The sequence below is a fragment of the Lacerta agilis genome, chromosome 2, assembly GCF_009819535.1.
Source record: "Lacerta agilis isolate rLacAgi1 chromosome 2, rLacAgi1.pri, whole genome shotgun sequence".
In the NCBI taxonomy this organism is placed as follows: Eukaryota; Metazoa; Chordata; class Lepidosauria; order Squamata; family Lacertidae; genus Lacerta; species Lacerta agilis.
The window spans coordinates 101,081,007-101,096,173 of record NC_046313.1 but is presented as its reverse complement, the minus strand read 5'-3'; the positions used below and the strand labels follow the sequence as shown (position 1 = coordinate 101,096,173).

Below are 15,167 nucleotides of genomic sequence, written 5' to 3'. Positions count from 1 at the left end.
ATTTCATTTTAATTGTACGTGAAACACATGGGAAGTTTAAGCGATTCCTTTTTCGCACACCCTAAAACTGTAAAAGCTTGCCCTTGCATGAAAATCACTGTACCTGTCTTATCTGAAATTTGGCAGTATCCCTGCTCTCAAAAGTGGCAACCTTGCCTTGCAAAGGTTATGTAATTCTGCCAATAAATAAATAAATAAGACTGCAGTAATGGGAACTTTGCTAAGTAGCAGGCAAAGTTAAAATGAAAACATCAAGAGGGAAAATGTGCAAATTGTGAGTGTAGGTGTGGATTCATTAGATGGCCCCGCCACCTGGTTAATTAGGTGGCCCACCACAGCTGTCAATTAAATCAAGGATTATGCCCGCGTGTATCTTATCAAAGTAGCCTCTGAATGCTTATGCTACAGTATGTTTACCGCAGGGTTTCTTGTTTTTGCCCTCTAGCCTTCAGGCCATTAATCCCACTGTGGAATTCAGTTCTTTGTATAGACCAGGGGGCAGCCCTTCCTCACTTCTACCCCCATCCTGAAAAGCCTGCCACTGACTCCTACACATCGGAGAGTGCTGGGCATGCAGAGCTTGTTCTGCTTGGATATTGTGGTAACTACCTTCTGATTCAGTACATGTCACCTGGGCTCAGTCCAGCGGGTCGCCCAAGCCCAAGCCCAGCCTTCCTCACTGTCCCCTTCCCTTGGTGCAGAAGTGCCCTTTAATGGCAAGTTTTGCACAGGGACAAGAGCTTGTGCTAAGGTGCTAGCACCGCCCCCAATGATGCACAGAAGGCAGAAATGGGGACCCAGCTGTGGCCTGAGGGCTCCAGTTGTGCCTTCTGTTGGCATCAGCAGTTCCCTTCATTCCCAGGTGCTCCCAGCTGCATAATACCATCGCACAGAACTTGGAGGCTGTTGGTGGATTTGATCCCAGCCCCCACTACAGATTTAGGAAAAACCAATCCTGGGTGAATCCAAGCTTCTTTAGCTTTGGTTTCAGTCAGGGGAAGGGGATTTCTGTCTGCCTCTTTGGAATTTTATAATGCCGGGAGGTAGCGCTGCTTGCAGCCCTTATTGGTTTTGGCCTGCCATAGCTTGCAGCCCTTGCCCCAGGCTTTCTTGGGAGTCCTCTGCAGAGTTATACCTGGATCAAAATTATGCCTTGCGCAGCCATTTTATGAGCCAAATCTGCTTTGATCCTCTTGAGTTTGGTTGCCAGTTTCCAGCAGTGCACCCTTCTCCCCTGATGATGCTGGTTAAACGCCTTCCTCATCTGCACGATTTCAGAGTGTGGCAATTTCATTCTCATTCATTCCGAGTGTGCCGTGCTCTGCCTGCAGCCCCTTCGCCCCTTTTCTAGCAGTGCACTTTACACAGATTGCAAAATCGGGATGCCTTGCATCTTGGTTTCTTCTGCAGCTTTTATCTTTTGAATAGGATGTTAATCTTCCTGCCACTCCAAGGTTCGCAGCAGTGCACTTAGTATTAGTATTAGTATTATTTTGCCTCTCCATTGTCTGCAGAGCGTCTGTGATGTTGTTCCATTTTCAAATCTAGCTTTCTAACAATTTCTCTGTGCATCAGTTCATATGTTTCATATGCTTTCACACTGCCACAGTTCTTTTCCGTTATTGAAAGGTGAAATAAAATGTTATTGAAGCGTGCAGGAGAAAGGCTGTAGCTCCTTAGATAGAGCATCTGCCTTGCATGCAAATGCTCCCAGGCTCAGTCCCCAACATCTCCAGCTAGGGGCTGGGAGACCAACCTGCCTGAAGCCCTGGAGAGTTGCTGCCAGTCAGTGTAGACAGTACTGAGCTAGATGGAGCATTGGTAAAACTTGCTAAAAACTGCTGGGGATAGGGAATGGAGGAGTGACGAGGCTTCATCATGGGGAGCAGTTACTCAGCATACATAGCCATATCTTGCTTTAAATATGCAGAATTGTCCCTTGAGTTTAGCACTGGAGAGGTAAAGGTGTACTTCAGTTTAAGGCAACAAGGGCTTATCCATACTTTACCTTTCCTCCACTTTTTCCAGGCACGGTCCACACTTAAAAGCTGAGTGTCTAAGCGTTTTTCTGTTGCTCCAGAACTTTCCACACAAAAACCCGCTCTTTAAAGCTCATTCAGAACAAACAGCAATCCACAGAAAACCAAAATTGACATTTGTTCCAATTGCTCCACTGCAGAAGGCACCTGGATGGGCTGTGTTCTGTTGCTACGGCCGTGCTTGGAGTTGTGTTCTGGGGTGGATGTGGAATGTTCCTTTGCCCTGCAATGCTTTGCAATGCAGCTTCCTTTTTCTTTGGGTTTTTCCTTTCCCCACCACTACTCTCATCTCGATGTGCATATATTTCGTATTGCAGCCAGATGCTCAAGAGCAGCTGTCAGCAGCCCTAGGGCGGCAAAGCAGCTGGGTAGGGGACAGTGCCTTCCCCTGTATCATCTGCTTTGGGGTCATTAGGTTGTTTTCCTTTGGCCTGTACCAGAAGGTCTCTCCCCCCCCCCAATTCAATTTAAATAAAATGCTGATAGACTTACTTTATCCATTCATCTACTTCCAGGGTTCAGGTCTTCAGGCAGTAGAAAGTGATGGATTGATTGCAAAGAACAAGTAGATGTTACATGTGCTTTAACCAGGTTTCATAGCTTTATTGCTGGTTTTAATTAGTTATTGAGCATTTTCAATTAACTGTATTTCATTGATGAATTTAATGGGGATTTTTTTTGTACACCACTTTGAAGTTTTATTATAATCAAGCAGTATATACATGTTGTTAAATAAAATAAAAACAAAAGAAGAAGGGAATGACAAATGGCAAGAAGACTCAGATTTAGAAGTAAGGAGGTACAGTATTGAGCAGAGGGGCTGTTCAGAGCAGCCTCTTCAGGGTTAATTCTTTTGCCATAGGAGGGGGAAGGAGGAACCACATCCATTTAACAAATTGGAAGGCTGAGAAGAAATAGGAAAAGGAGCAGCTGAGGCAGAATTCTTCCAGGACTGAATCAAGCCAAGCTCTTGAGTACAATTCATGGGCCTACTAGACTGCTTTTGCCAAGTTTAGGATTGCACTGTTAATCAGTTTGAAGTGTTTCCATTAATCAGCATGTTTCTACTCTGTATATCTGAGGAGTTCATTCCTACACACTGTAGAGAGAAGTTCTGCATGCACACACACACACACACTACACACTTAAAATCACATTCAAAGCACATTTCCCCCCTCAAAAGAATTATGGGCGCTGTAGTTTGTTAAGGGTTACTGGGAATTTTAAATTGGTGAGTGGTAAACTCCAGTGCCCAGAAATATTTGAGTGAAGGAATGTGCTTCACATGTGATTTAAATGTACACAGCTACATCTGGGCCTGTAGTTCAGTAAGCATTGAGTGGGCAACATGTGGTCTTCTGAATGTCATTGGACTCTTAACTCGTGGCTTCCCAGCCAGCATGACCAGCAGTCAGGAAAGACGAAAGTTGCAGTCCAATGACAGCTGGAACACCACAAGTTCCCCACAACTGCATGAAAAGGATCAGAAGTTGTTCAAGGCCCCAAAACTCAGCCAGATGGGTGGGGTATAAATAAATTATTATTATTATTATTATTATTATTATTATTATTATTATTATTATCATCATCATCATCATCTAAAACTCTCAGGAATACAAAACTATGCAGAGATTCTCATGAACCTGGCTCAGTACATTGACAAGATTCTGAGGAAACTCAAATGATATGCACCATTCTCAAAATCTGTTCTTTAACAAATCCTGTGGCTGGAGAATGTTTGTTGTGGTGGTGAGCTGGTGGAGAGGCAGAGAGGCTTTGGGTCCCCCCCCCCACCTCTGTGCAGGAGGGGGGGGAACACTGGGGCAAATAATAACAATAACAATAATATTTGTACCCCACCCATCAGACTGGGTTACCCCAGCTACTCTGGGTGGCTTCCAGCAGATATAAAAACATAATAAAATATCAAACATTAACAACATCCCCATACAGGGCTGCCTTCAGGTGTCCTCTAAATGTCAGATAGTTGTTTATTTCCTTGACATATGATGGGAGGGTGTTCCACAGGGTGGGCACCACCACAGAGAAGGCCCCCTGCCTGGTTCCCTGTAATTTCACTTCTCGCAATGAGGGAACCACCAGAAGGCCCTCAGAGCTGGACCTCAGAGCTGAATGATGGGGGTGGAGATGCCCCCTAAGGTTATACAGGGCTGAAGTCGTTTAGGGCTTTAATTTAATCACCAACACTTTGATTTGTGTTCCGAAATGTACTGGGAGCCGATGTAGATCCTTAAGGGACCGGTCTTATATGGTCCTGGTGATTCTACAAGGTGCATTTCCAAATGTTAGTACGCTGGGGTGGAATTGTTCTCTGCTGTGCATGCTTAGTCACCCTTCTCCTGTTCTACATGACAAGGAAATCATATTCCCCTCTGGGTCAATGTCAAATGCATTTTATTGGCAGGAGAAAGAAGACAAGTGTAACCGGAATTTAAGGGGTAAATTCTTTTTTTGCTCCGGAATATGTCAACACAATGCCTGGAACACAGCCATCCCCAGGGACCTGACCTGATGGGTGGTTTGTTTTTGGGTTTTTTTAGTTTTAAAGGTTCCTTTTCCATCTCTGACTCAGTAACAAGCACCTGCTGTTGAATAATGCTGTGTCCATTGCCTGCTTCTTTCTCCCAGGATTGCGCATTAAAAATAATTATTCACCCAATCCATCTATTTGAGGAAGTTTCTTTCGTGCTTTGGGCAAATTGTTGCAAGGAGAGGGGTTGTGGGTTACTTGGCTCAGTCAGGACCAAACTAATGGTGAGGTCTGGAGATGTCAGGTCTCCTGAATTATTATTATTATTATTTTGCTTAAGGCTGGGCTTAATAATTTAATAACCCCAGTCCTGAATTTTGTTTCTGTCCTGCAGGTAAAGGGGCAGTGGGGAACGCTGGTACCCTTATGCAATCAGACTGCGTAATCAGAGATTCGAGGACATGATTTGTGCCTGGTGTTCTCTCTCCTTCCTACTCTCCCTCATTTATACTTGCTCAGTTATTACTAGGTGTGAGCTTGCCTTAAGTTCCACATATTTCACCATAGCGGAGCCGTTTTCTACCATAGAAGTTCTGTGCCGTTTTATTGCAGCACACAAAACTGATAGTAGCTTTGATTCGTTTCTCCCCCTCCCCCCCCGATAATTCAGAAGTTGTCATTTTAATTGGTGGCCTCGTGATTTGAGCATTTTCGAGATTTGTTATGCTGGCTTGTTTTGCTTCTTGAGTCCCTGGGAGTTGCTTGGCGCCCAGTGGGGATTAAATGTATATATGAGTGGATTGTGTTTTGATTAGTGCTAGTTTTGTTTTTAATTATCTAGTGCATGGCGGGTGGGGACGGGGACGGGACACACACACGCCAGGAGTCTTGGCTGCTTCGGTTTAAGAGAACGTTACAGAAGGAAAGTGTTCCCACCCCCTTGTTTATTTATTAGATGTCTCACCTGCCCTTCATCACAAGTTCTCTGGGCAAGATACAGCAACGGAATATAAAATTATAAAAACAAATTCAAGCTATAAAGACCCGTAAAACAGCACAATATTGAGTATATGCTGTGTCCGACATCTTCCTTCCCACTGCAGCAGATCAGGTTGTCACCAGCTACATTTTGGTCTCAAAGCTGGCACAAGTGAGCGCAGTTCACACTTGGCCAATGTGTCAACTCTCTGATACCTGTGCCATGTTGAACCTTCACTGGATCACTGCAAAGATCATGATACACACCGACCCCTTTTCTTGTCCCTATGATATGGAACTTGATGCTGAGCCTCTGTAAAATCTCCCAGCCTTGTTCCTCCCTGAAGGCAAGGCAGCCTCAGTCCCGGGAGCCAAATGCAAGCCTCTCTGGCCCTTGAAACTCTCCCCATACCACACAGCCCTCACTGGACTTGCTTCCTAAGAATGTTAAGAACAGCCTGCCGGATCAGACCAATGGCCCCTCTAGTTCAGCATCTTGTTCTCAAAGTGGCCAACCAGAGACCTATGGCAAGGCCACAAGCAGGACCAGCCCTCTCCTCTCCTGTGGTTTCCAGAGACTAGTATTCAGAAGCATTGCTGTGCCTTTGTGGTGCCAGTGTGGTGTAGTGGTTAAGAGTGGTAGACTCGTAATCTGGTGAACCGGGTTCGCTTCCCCGCTCCTCCACAGGCAGCTGCTGGGTGACCTTTGGCTAGTCACACTTCTTTGAAGTCTTTCAGCCCCACTCACCTCACAGAGTGTTTGTTGTGGGGGAGGAAGGGAAAGGAGAATGTTAGCCGCTTTGAGACTCCTTCGGGTAGTGATAAAGCAGGATATCAAATCCAAACTCCTCCTCCTCCTCCTCCTCTTCTTCTTCTTTGCTTTGTACCCCTTCTGGAATGTATTGTCAAGCTCTGATAATGCTTCTTGCTTGTCTGGATGGAGAAGGGGGAAGGGGGCATAAAAGTAGCCTACTGTACAGAGGCAAGTTTTACATTTGTTGCTCTGTTTTTGCCTCTGACCCCATCCTCCACTGCCATGTGGCCCTTGGAAGGTTGCCCAGAATGGAATGCGGCCCTCAGACTGGGGAAGGTTCCCTGTCCATGGCTTTAAAGAGCTGGAGCAGTCCAGACTGCTAGTAGAACTGAGCTGCGTGAGCATGCAGCCTGCTGGGTCGAAGGTCTTTCTGAGTATACAAGCACATACCTTCTTTGAGGACCCAAAATTGTGAGGAGAGAGTTCATGCTGCTGCAAGATGGCCTGTAGGAAGATTAAGTTACATTAAGCTGTAATTTCTTCAGTGTCTTTCCACACACAAAAACTAATAGTGCTTACTATCTTACAATATAGGTAGTGGGTGGTGCTGTGGTCTAAACCACTGAACCTCTTGGGCTTGCTGATTGGAAGGTTGGCGGTTCAAATCCCTGCGATGGGGTGAGCTCCCATCGCTCTGTCCCAGCTTCTGCCAACCTAGCAGTTCGAAAGCATACCAGTGCAAGTAGATAAACAGGTACCACTGGGATGGGAAGGTAAACAGCATTTCGGTGCGCTCTAGCACTCGTCACGGTGTCCCATTGTGCCAGAACCGGTTTAGTTATGCTGGCCACATGACCTGGAAAGCTGTCTGTAGACAAACGCTGGCTCCCTCTGCCTGAAAAGTGAGATGAGCGCCGCACCCCATAGTCAAGTTTGACTGGATTTAACCGTCCAGAGGTCCTTTACCTTTACCTTACAATATACAAAATGGAAACAACAATAAGAATAATACATAAAAGCCTAGGAAGGGCAGGGGAAACACTGGCCCCAGAATCATTCAGTTGGTAGACCATGAGACTCTTTAATCTCAGGGTCATGGGTTTGAGCCCCACGTTGGGCAAAAGATTCCTGCATTGCAGGGGGTTGGACTAGCTGATCCTCGTGGTCCCTTCCAACTTTACAATTCCACAATCTTCTACAAACACCTGTGCCTGAAACCCTGGAGAGCTGTTGCCAGTACTGAGCTGGATGGTCTGACTCAGCTGTAGGGATTTAATCTTGTTTTAAATGTATTTGGGTATTTTGCGTGTGTGTGTTTTTTAAACTGTTTTGAATGATTTCATGTGTAATTTGCCTTAAGGTTGTGGTTTACAAATCCCGCTACAACTAAATCTGGTCATTGGCCATGCTTGCTGGGGCTCATGGGAGTTGTAGTTCAGCAACATCTGGAGCGGCAAAGGTTTCCCACACCTGCTTCAAATCATTCTCACTCGGTGAATACCAGAGAGAAGCCTTTTCTGCAGCAGCAACTCTCTCAGGAATTTCCTCCTCAGGGGGAATTTCTCTTTGCACTTTTAAGCGTTGCTTGAAAACATTTTGATTTATGATTATAGTTTTAAAGCTGTGTATGCTGACTTGCTTTTCACAGATTTTCTTAGATTGGCTAGGATATTGTGTAGGTGTGTGTGTTTGTGTATGTAGGATATAAATCGATCCATCCATCCATTCCTGAAAAACAAAAACCTTACCACCATTCAGAGGCAGAGTTTCAAAATGACTTTTCGGGGCCATCTGCTAAGAATCTGATATCAAGATGCCCAGCAAGATCTTTTTATTGGATTCTACAACATGTATTTATTTTTGCCTTCCTTGGGGATTACCAGCCAGCCAGTGTGTGCTAATGAGCAGAGTTGGACTGGAATTTGAGGTCTCTTCCCTGCCACAGGCGTATTTCTGACTTTGGGAAACCACTTTCCGTCCCAGTTCCCCCTCTGTAAATTGGGAACGAAGAATGATAATACATGTAGTATAGTGAACCACTTTACAAATCGAGGCGGCAAAATGCTATATAAATAAGTGATAAATGATGGTACCAGGAACGCTTCCATGGGCTGTTAAAAGAAGGAATCGCAACATAAAATGGAAGAGGATTTTTTAAATTGGCTTATTCTGTTTATATATAGAAGGCAACGAACAATTGAACCATAAAAACAATTACTAAAACAGAATGCCTGAACTGGAGCAAATGACAGCAGGAGAATAGTAACCGCCTCAGATATTATTAAGAGGTTGCACAAATAGATTGGTTTTTATTTACCGTAAATGTAGCTAGAGAGTGAGGGCTCGGTGGAAAACTTTTATGGAAGCTGTTCCAAAGCTGCAGTATCTCAAGTTAGGAGGCCCTAACACAGATACTGCAGTGGAAGCTCAAATAAAGATGGCATCCGGAGCAGGTTTATCATGTGAGGATTGGCAAGCAGTTTGATCATCAAGTTCCGGGTTGGTCATGTTAACAATGAGGAAAATACCCCACCCCAGTTCTGCTCTCGGGCCACCATTTTTTACATACAGGGAATGCTGATTGCTGAACTTCTGACAGCAGGCTAATCTGTGGGGATTTTGTCTCAGCTAACCTGGTTGCTTGGCACGTTTAGTCTTCAGATTCCACTCCCCTGAAGTATAAGGATTTGGATAAGTTCCAGCATTAATTTTAGAGGGGGGGGGTGCCTAATTAGTAGCTTCTTCAATGTGATAGCTTTCTCCTCTGATGCACTGATGGCTCCTCTGAAGTTTCCCAACCCATTTATAATTAGTCCCAGGTATTGTTGTTGTTGTTGTTCAGTCGTGTCTGACTCTTCGTGACCCCATGGACCAGAGCACGCCAGGCACACCTATCCTTCACTGCCTCTCGCAGTTTGGCCAAACTCATGTTAGTAGCTTCGAGAACACTGTCCAACCATCTCATCCTCTGTCGTCCCCTTCTCCTTGTGCCCTCCATCTTTCCCAACATCAGGGTCTTTTCTAGGGAGTCTTCTCTTCTCATGAGGTGGCCAAAGTACTGGAGCCTCAACTTCAGGATCTGTCCTTCTAGTGAGTACTCAGGGCTGATTTCTTTGAGAATGGATAGGTTTGATCTTCTTGCAGTCCATGGGACTCTCAAGAGTCTCCTCCAGCACCATAATTGAAAAGCATCAATTCTACGGCGATCAGCCTTCTTTATGGTCCAGCTCTCACTTCCGTACATTACTACTGGGAAAACCCAGTAGTCCCAGGTATATATAACAGCATTTTCAGACTCTCATTCTCTCTGTAGGGAAGGTAACATACAGCTTGTTCTTTGTGACTTGCAGTCTCTTGGTGTTCTTAACATTCTATTATGTAGAACAGACGGCGTATTCTTTTCCTAGTTGAAAGAGATTTAGGGTGAAAAGACAGGTATAACATTCTTTTAAAAGTCACTGTGGTTTTATTCACTTGTGTGTATTACTGTGGCTTCAGTTTCCTTATAGTGTACATAATATTTGCAAGTCTTAATGCTGGGTCAGCTCCCAGTATCACCCTTCATGTTTCAGAAAGGCATGTTTCATCTTTTAAAAATAGTTAACAAACAAACAAACATACCTCACTTTACCAAAACAAAGCATCCCCTCACAGATATTTCAAAATCAGGTGCATAAATGCTCCAAGAATGATTTGTGGGGAATAGGTTGCTGATGTTGCAGGCACTAGCCAGTTAAACCCACCATGAACAGGTTTCTCTGGAAATGCCAGAAACTTACAAAATCAGTTTGTTTTTCTGAGCACGTTCTGCGATGCTAAAATGAAGGTGTATTTTTAGGGTGTTTAACCAATCACCATCATAATTTGAATGTTGTGTCCATCTTTACTCTTAAAACCCATCAAAACTGGAATAGTCTAACCTGTTTTCATGTTGGTGTGGCAATTTAAAGCGGGAAGTTCAGCAGGCCTTCATTATACACCTTTAGGCGCCAGGCAAAAGCATTCGTTTTCAACCAGGCCTTTGGTTGATCTGATTTATATCCTATGCCCATTTAAAATGGGGGGGGGGGGCTGTTGGGTTGTTGTTTCTAGTTTTATTACTGGTTTGTCTTTGGTTTTATATCTTGATTTTATTCCATGAACCGCCCTGAGACCCCCGAGTATAGGGCGGTATATAAATTAAATCAATCAATCAATAAAATACTATCACAAAATGACAGTTGGTAGAGTAGACCCACTGAAATTAATGAACTTGACTAAGTTAGGCCCATTAATTTCCAAGTACAACTTACTTGAGGTATCACCCAGTGCCATCCAACTCCACGAGCTTTTTGCTGTCAAAATGTCATATCTAGTTGATTTTAGAGATGCGTGACTGAGGCATATCAAACAAAGAAAAGGCACGCTCTTACATACAAACTTCTCTAGCCTGTTACGACTTCTTGGAGAAATCTTATATGTATGTGTTTATCCTTTGCACGTATTTCCTCACCCTACCTTTTTGTCCAAGACCTACATGGAGGTGCACATGACATTAAAACCCCACAGTATTCTTTCTCAATTGCTGAATTTTGATTGGGATAATTTGGCTCTGGCTCACTCTAAACTGCCAGAAGGAGCTGGTGTTGGTTGACATCTTCCTCAGTTTGTGCTAATTTTTGCCTTGTGTTGTGCTTTTCGTTTTCCTCCCCCTTCTGGAACGGCACCGGTCGATAGTCACACAATATGTTACAATAAAATATGAATCCGTTTGTGTCCAGATTTTGTGTGATTCATACGGGAGGTGGATTCTCCCCCCCCCATAACATCGTATACATAGTTTATCTAGCAGTTTCTCTTTCTGTTATTTTTCCTTCTGTTTTCTAGGGGCTAAACTCACAGTAGAGGCAAATGTATGTATTTTAACCCTTCTAGGAAAAAGTAGCTTCAGAGGGAAGCGGTTTTCAGCAAATAAGTGGCAGGCAGAGGGTGCTTAACCCTTCTCTCACCAATTTTTTGGCGTAGCAAGTGAAGGGGGGCAGTTTACAGAGGAAAACCAGCAGGTGGGGAAGGGTTAAACACAGCCTTCCTCCTTCACTTTACCACTGAAAATTGCCCTTTCCTCTGACTTCGAAGGAACAGCAGTTGGGGGTTACATACCCAAAAATATGTAGTTTGGCCGGGAGGCAGATTAGTTATTTAGCTCTTGGGGAAAGCAGAGTCTGAAGTCTTCTCCACCTGTGCTAATGCTTTCCTGATTTGTGGGGGCTTGGAAGGGAGGGGGCTTACAGTATGCGCATGTAAAGTTCAGTCACTGCTAGAATCCCATAGAGGACAGTTTCCTCTCTGCGCCGTTCAATGTCTCTGAATCCACAGACCCACTCGTTTTCCTGCAGGCGACTGGCTTTTCTGTCTTTCATGCCTGCCTCCAAGTACCCCTCCGGGGTTTATTATGGTGGGTAGGTGTGTATAGAATTTCAATTCCTGAAAATCTTTGCTCTCATGATCACGGAGGACGTGTTAGAATACATGCACAGATAAGCGCTTTTGAAAACTTCAGCTGCTCAGGGGTGAGGGGAATTCACAAGGGCTCTGCATCTCTTATCAATGCTCTCTTAACTGCTCCTTACTTGGATAGTGAGCTTGACTGACAGGGAAACCTCATCCATAAAGTGTGTGGGGGGGGATGCCAGCGATTACTGCATGGCAAAGGAAAGGCGTACAATTTTTTCAGTGAAGTTAATGCACAGATTGCATATCTGATTCACTCCATGGTGGGGGTGCAGAGATCTTTCACCTTGTGGTAAGATGCCCCTGTTGTTGCTTTAAAAAAAAAAGGCAAAACAAAAACCATTCTGCCTATTGGGGTTAATACCCCCCCTCCCACCTTCCCATCACCTAGGCCGGCCTTCCGAAACTGGGTGCTCTCCAGATATTTTTCGACTACAGTTCTGATCCTCCTCAGGGAACTGCAGCCTTCCCCGGCCCACTAGGCTGTGGGAAGGCTGGCCTAGGTGATGGATGGGATGCCAGTGGCAAATTTTGTAACGTGAGGAAGATTCCTCAGGGTTCTAGTTAGCCCCAGGTGCAAACACTGTCCCAGGCCGCTGCTGTCAATGCAAAGGTTCATCTTGCTGCTTTGATGATACTTGATGGTACCTCTCTCTCCCCACAGGTGAGGGAGCTGCCTGCAACCCCAAGCCCATTCATTCCATGGACTATGCCCACATCTCCATGCCCTCTCAGCCATGGAGACTCCCATGTTTGACACTATCCTGGAGACGACGGACGGGGTGACCCCTGACCCCAGCTGGACACTGCCCTACCCGCTGGGCTTCCAGGTCTCACTGACAGGCTTCCTCATGTTGGAAATCGTACTGGGAGTCAGCAGCAACTTGACCGTATTGGTGCTGTATTGCCTGCAGGCTGGCCTGGTGGACTCTGTCAGCAACATGGTGACCATGAACTTGCACGTGCTGGACGTGCTCATATGCGTGGTGTGCGCCCCGCTTACCATGGTGGTGGTCCTGGTGCCCCCCGACAGGGCCGCCACACTGCTCTGCTGCTTCCATGAGGCGTGCATCACCTTCAGCAGCGTGGCCACGGCCACCAACGTGCTGGTGATCAGCCTGGACCGCTACGACATCTCGGTGCGGCCAGCGCAGCGCGTGCTGACCCCGGGCCGCGCCATCCTTCTCCTGACAGGCGTCTGGGTGCTGTCCCTGGCTGTCTTCTTCATACCCTTCCTCGAGGGCGAGCTGGGCCACGCCAGCACATGGCAGAACCGCACCGTGCTCTGCGTCGGCCCCGAGGAGTTCCACGCCGAGCTCGGCACCTCCTACCACCTGGCGATCCAGATCCCCACGTTCTTCGCCGCCGTGGCCGTCATGCTGGTGACCTACGCCAAGATCCTGCAGGCCCTCAACATCAGCATCGGCAGCACTTTCAAGCGCAGCCAGCGCCACAAGACCAAGAAGAGGAAGCGGCGGAAATCGGCAGAGCCAAGTGGCAGCGTGGCGGTTGGCGGAGCGGAAGCCAAGCGGCTCTCTCAGCCCATGCCGGCGCTGCCAACACCACCACCCATGGGGGTGCAAGCCTCGGTCTCTGTTATCATCGCCCTGCGGCGAGCGGTGAAGCGCCACCGTGACCGGAGGAAGCGCCAGCGGCGGGTTTTCCGCATGTCCCTGCTCATCATCTCGACCTTCCTGTTGTGCTGGGCGCCACTGTCTGTCGCCAACCTGCTGATCCTGTGCCTGGGGCCCAGCCCCCTGATGGGCAAGCTGCGCGTCTGCTTCCTGGCCATGGCCTACGGCACTACCATCTTCCACCCGCTCCTCTACGCCTTCACGCGCCAGAAGCTGCGGAACGTGCTGCGCAGCAAGCTGAAGAAGCGGGTGGTGTCGGCCCTGCAAGTGGACCCCGCGCCTGGCGGCACCGTCATCCACAATTCCTGGGTGGAGCCGCCCCGCAAAAGCTGCAAGGGCCGGCTGCGGAGTAGTGACGGAGCCGAGCGCTGCCTGACTGAGGCCGCTAAGGAGTGAGGCGTAGGGGGCCGAGCCCTCAAAATGGAGGTTCAGCAGAGTTTGGGGGTGGGCGTACGAATCTTCCGTCTCGCCCAAGCTGGTGAGCGGCGAGTGCCAAACACTGAAAGGGGAGGGAGGCACACAGGCCGCCAGAAACTACAACACCAGTGCTAACCCCTCCGCCTGAAGCCACGGAATAAGAGAAGTGGGGGTGAGCTGATGTCTTAACGAAGCAGCGAGGGTCAGCCATCGGCGCCTTGCTGAAACCCCAAGGGTTTCTGGATAGGGTGCGATACTGATCCCTCACAAAAGGCCCCGTGCCCAGAGTGCAAGGCCTTCCCGTTGCCAACGCTGAAACCAACCGACTGTCTGAGGTAAAAGACGAAGGCCCAAGCCTTCCCACTCACGGCACCTGCCAATTCACCACACTGAGACCCAATATGATGATCACTACTACTACTCCTCCTATTTAATGTTGATATCGGTGCCAAGAGTTGTGCTAAAGACATCCACTCGGGTGAGGTCCCCTGCATATAGGGTCGTTGAGCCCACATGGCAGTGAACGAGTGAGCTTCCCCGGGGGCCTAATCACCTAACACACGTTTCTCTTTATTGCTGGCTAAGTCCGGGGTGGCTAGAACAAGTTCTCTGCCTGCTGATGGAAGTGGAGGAAGAGGTCTAAGAAAGCATTTTGTGGCTGCGGGGGAAATGCGGGTTTGGGGAAGGGGTGAGGCTCACACAGCTCTCGGCCCCTCCGTTTTGCTGTGCTTTTCTCTCCAGAACCCCTTAGATTAGGCAAGCGACACACTGTTCTCTTGCAGCATGCCAGGCCCCTGCCGCCTCCAGAACATGCTATGGTTTGGGGGGTGGGTTTAAGTGCTGTTGTAGATCTCCCTGTCCAATGGCTGGAGCCTGGCAAACATACCTTTCTGCAAAGGGTTATGTTAGGCTCTGCGCCCACACACCACTTCCATATTGGGACCAGTTTCCCAACAACCTACTTGGGTTTTTTTTGTTTTTGTTTTTTTAAGGCTTCAGTACTGCAGGCGCTGATTTCGTTGCCTCTGCCATCGCTGGTGGCCACTGACTCCCAGCATCAGATGCTAAGCGCAGCTGCTGTTCTGGGTTTGAAGGTTCACTACAGTACCAAACAGCAACAGCTTTTTGGGGGGGGGAGGGGAGGGAGAAATGGACCCCTCCAATCAAAGGAGCAGGGACTGTAGGTGTAGACGTGCCCCAAGCGACCCCGGATGTCTCGTTTAAAAAAGAGACCAGACATCAAAAGCTGCCTTATACCAAGCCCACACCATTGGGTTCCATATAGCTCAGTATTGTCTGACTGGCATTGATTCTCCAGGGTTTCAGGCAGGGGATATTCCCAGCCATACTGGGAGATACATCAG

General features: G+C 47.3%; 1 protein-coding gene across 1 annotated transcript in view; it reads left to right on the top strand.

Annotated features, from left to right (window-relative positions):
* LOC117041972 (G-protein coupled receptor 22-like) overlaps positions 1 to 14,925 on the top strand; it is a 30,666-nt gene extending 15,741 nt beyond the window's left edge. The window contains exon 2 of the mRNA XM_033141370.1: positions 12,417 to 14,925. Coding sequence (XP_032997261.1) covers positions 12,490 to 13,782 — 1,293 coding nt within the window. The 5' untranslated portion in view covers positions 12,417 to 12,489 and the 3' untranslated portion in view covers positions 13,783 to 14,925. The remainder of the gene's footprint in view (positions 1 to 12,416) is intronic.
* The last annotated feature ends 242 nt before the right edge of the window (positions 14,926 to 15,167 follow it).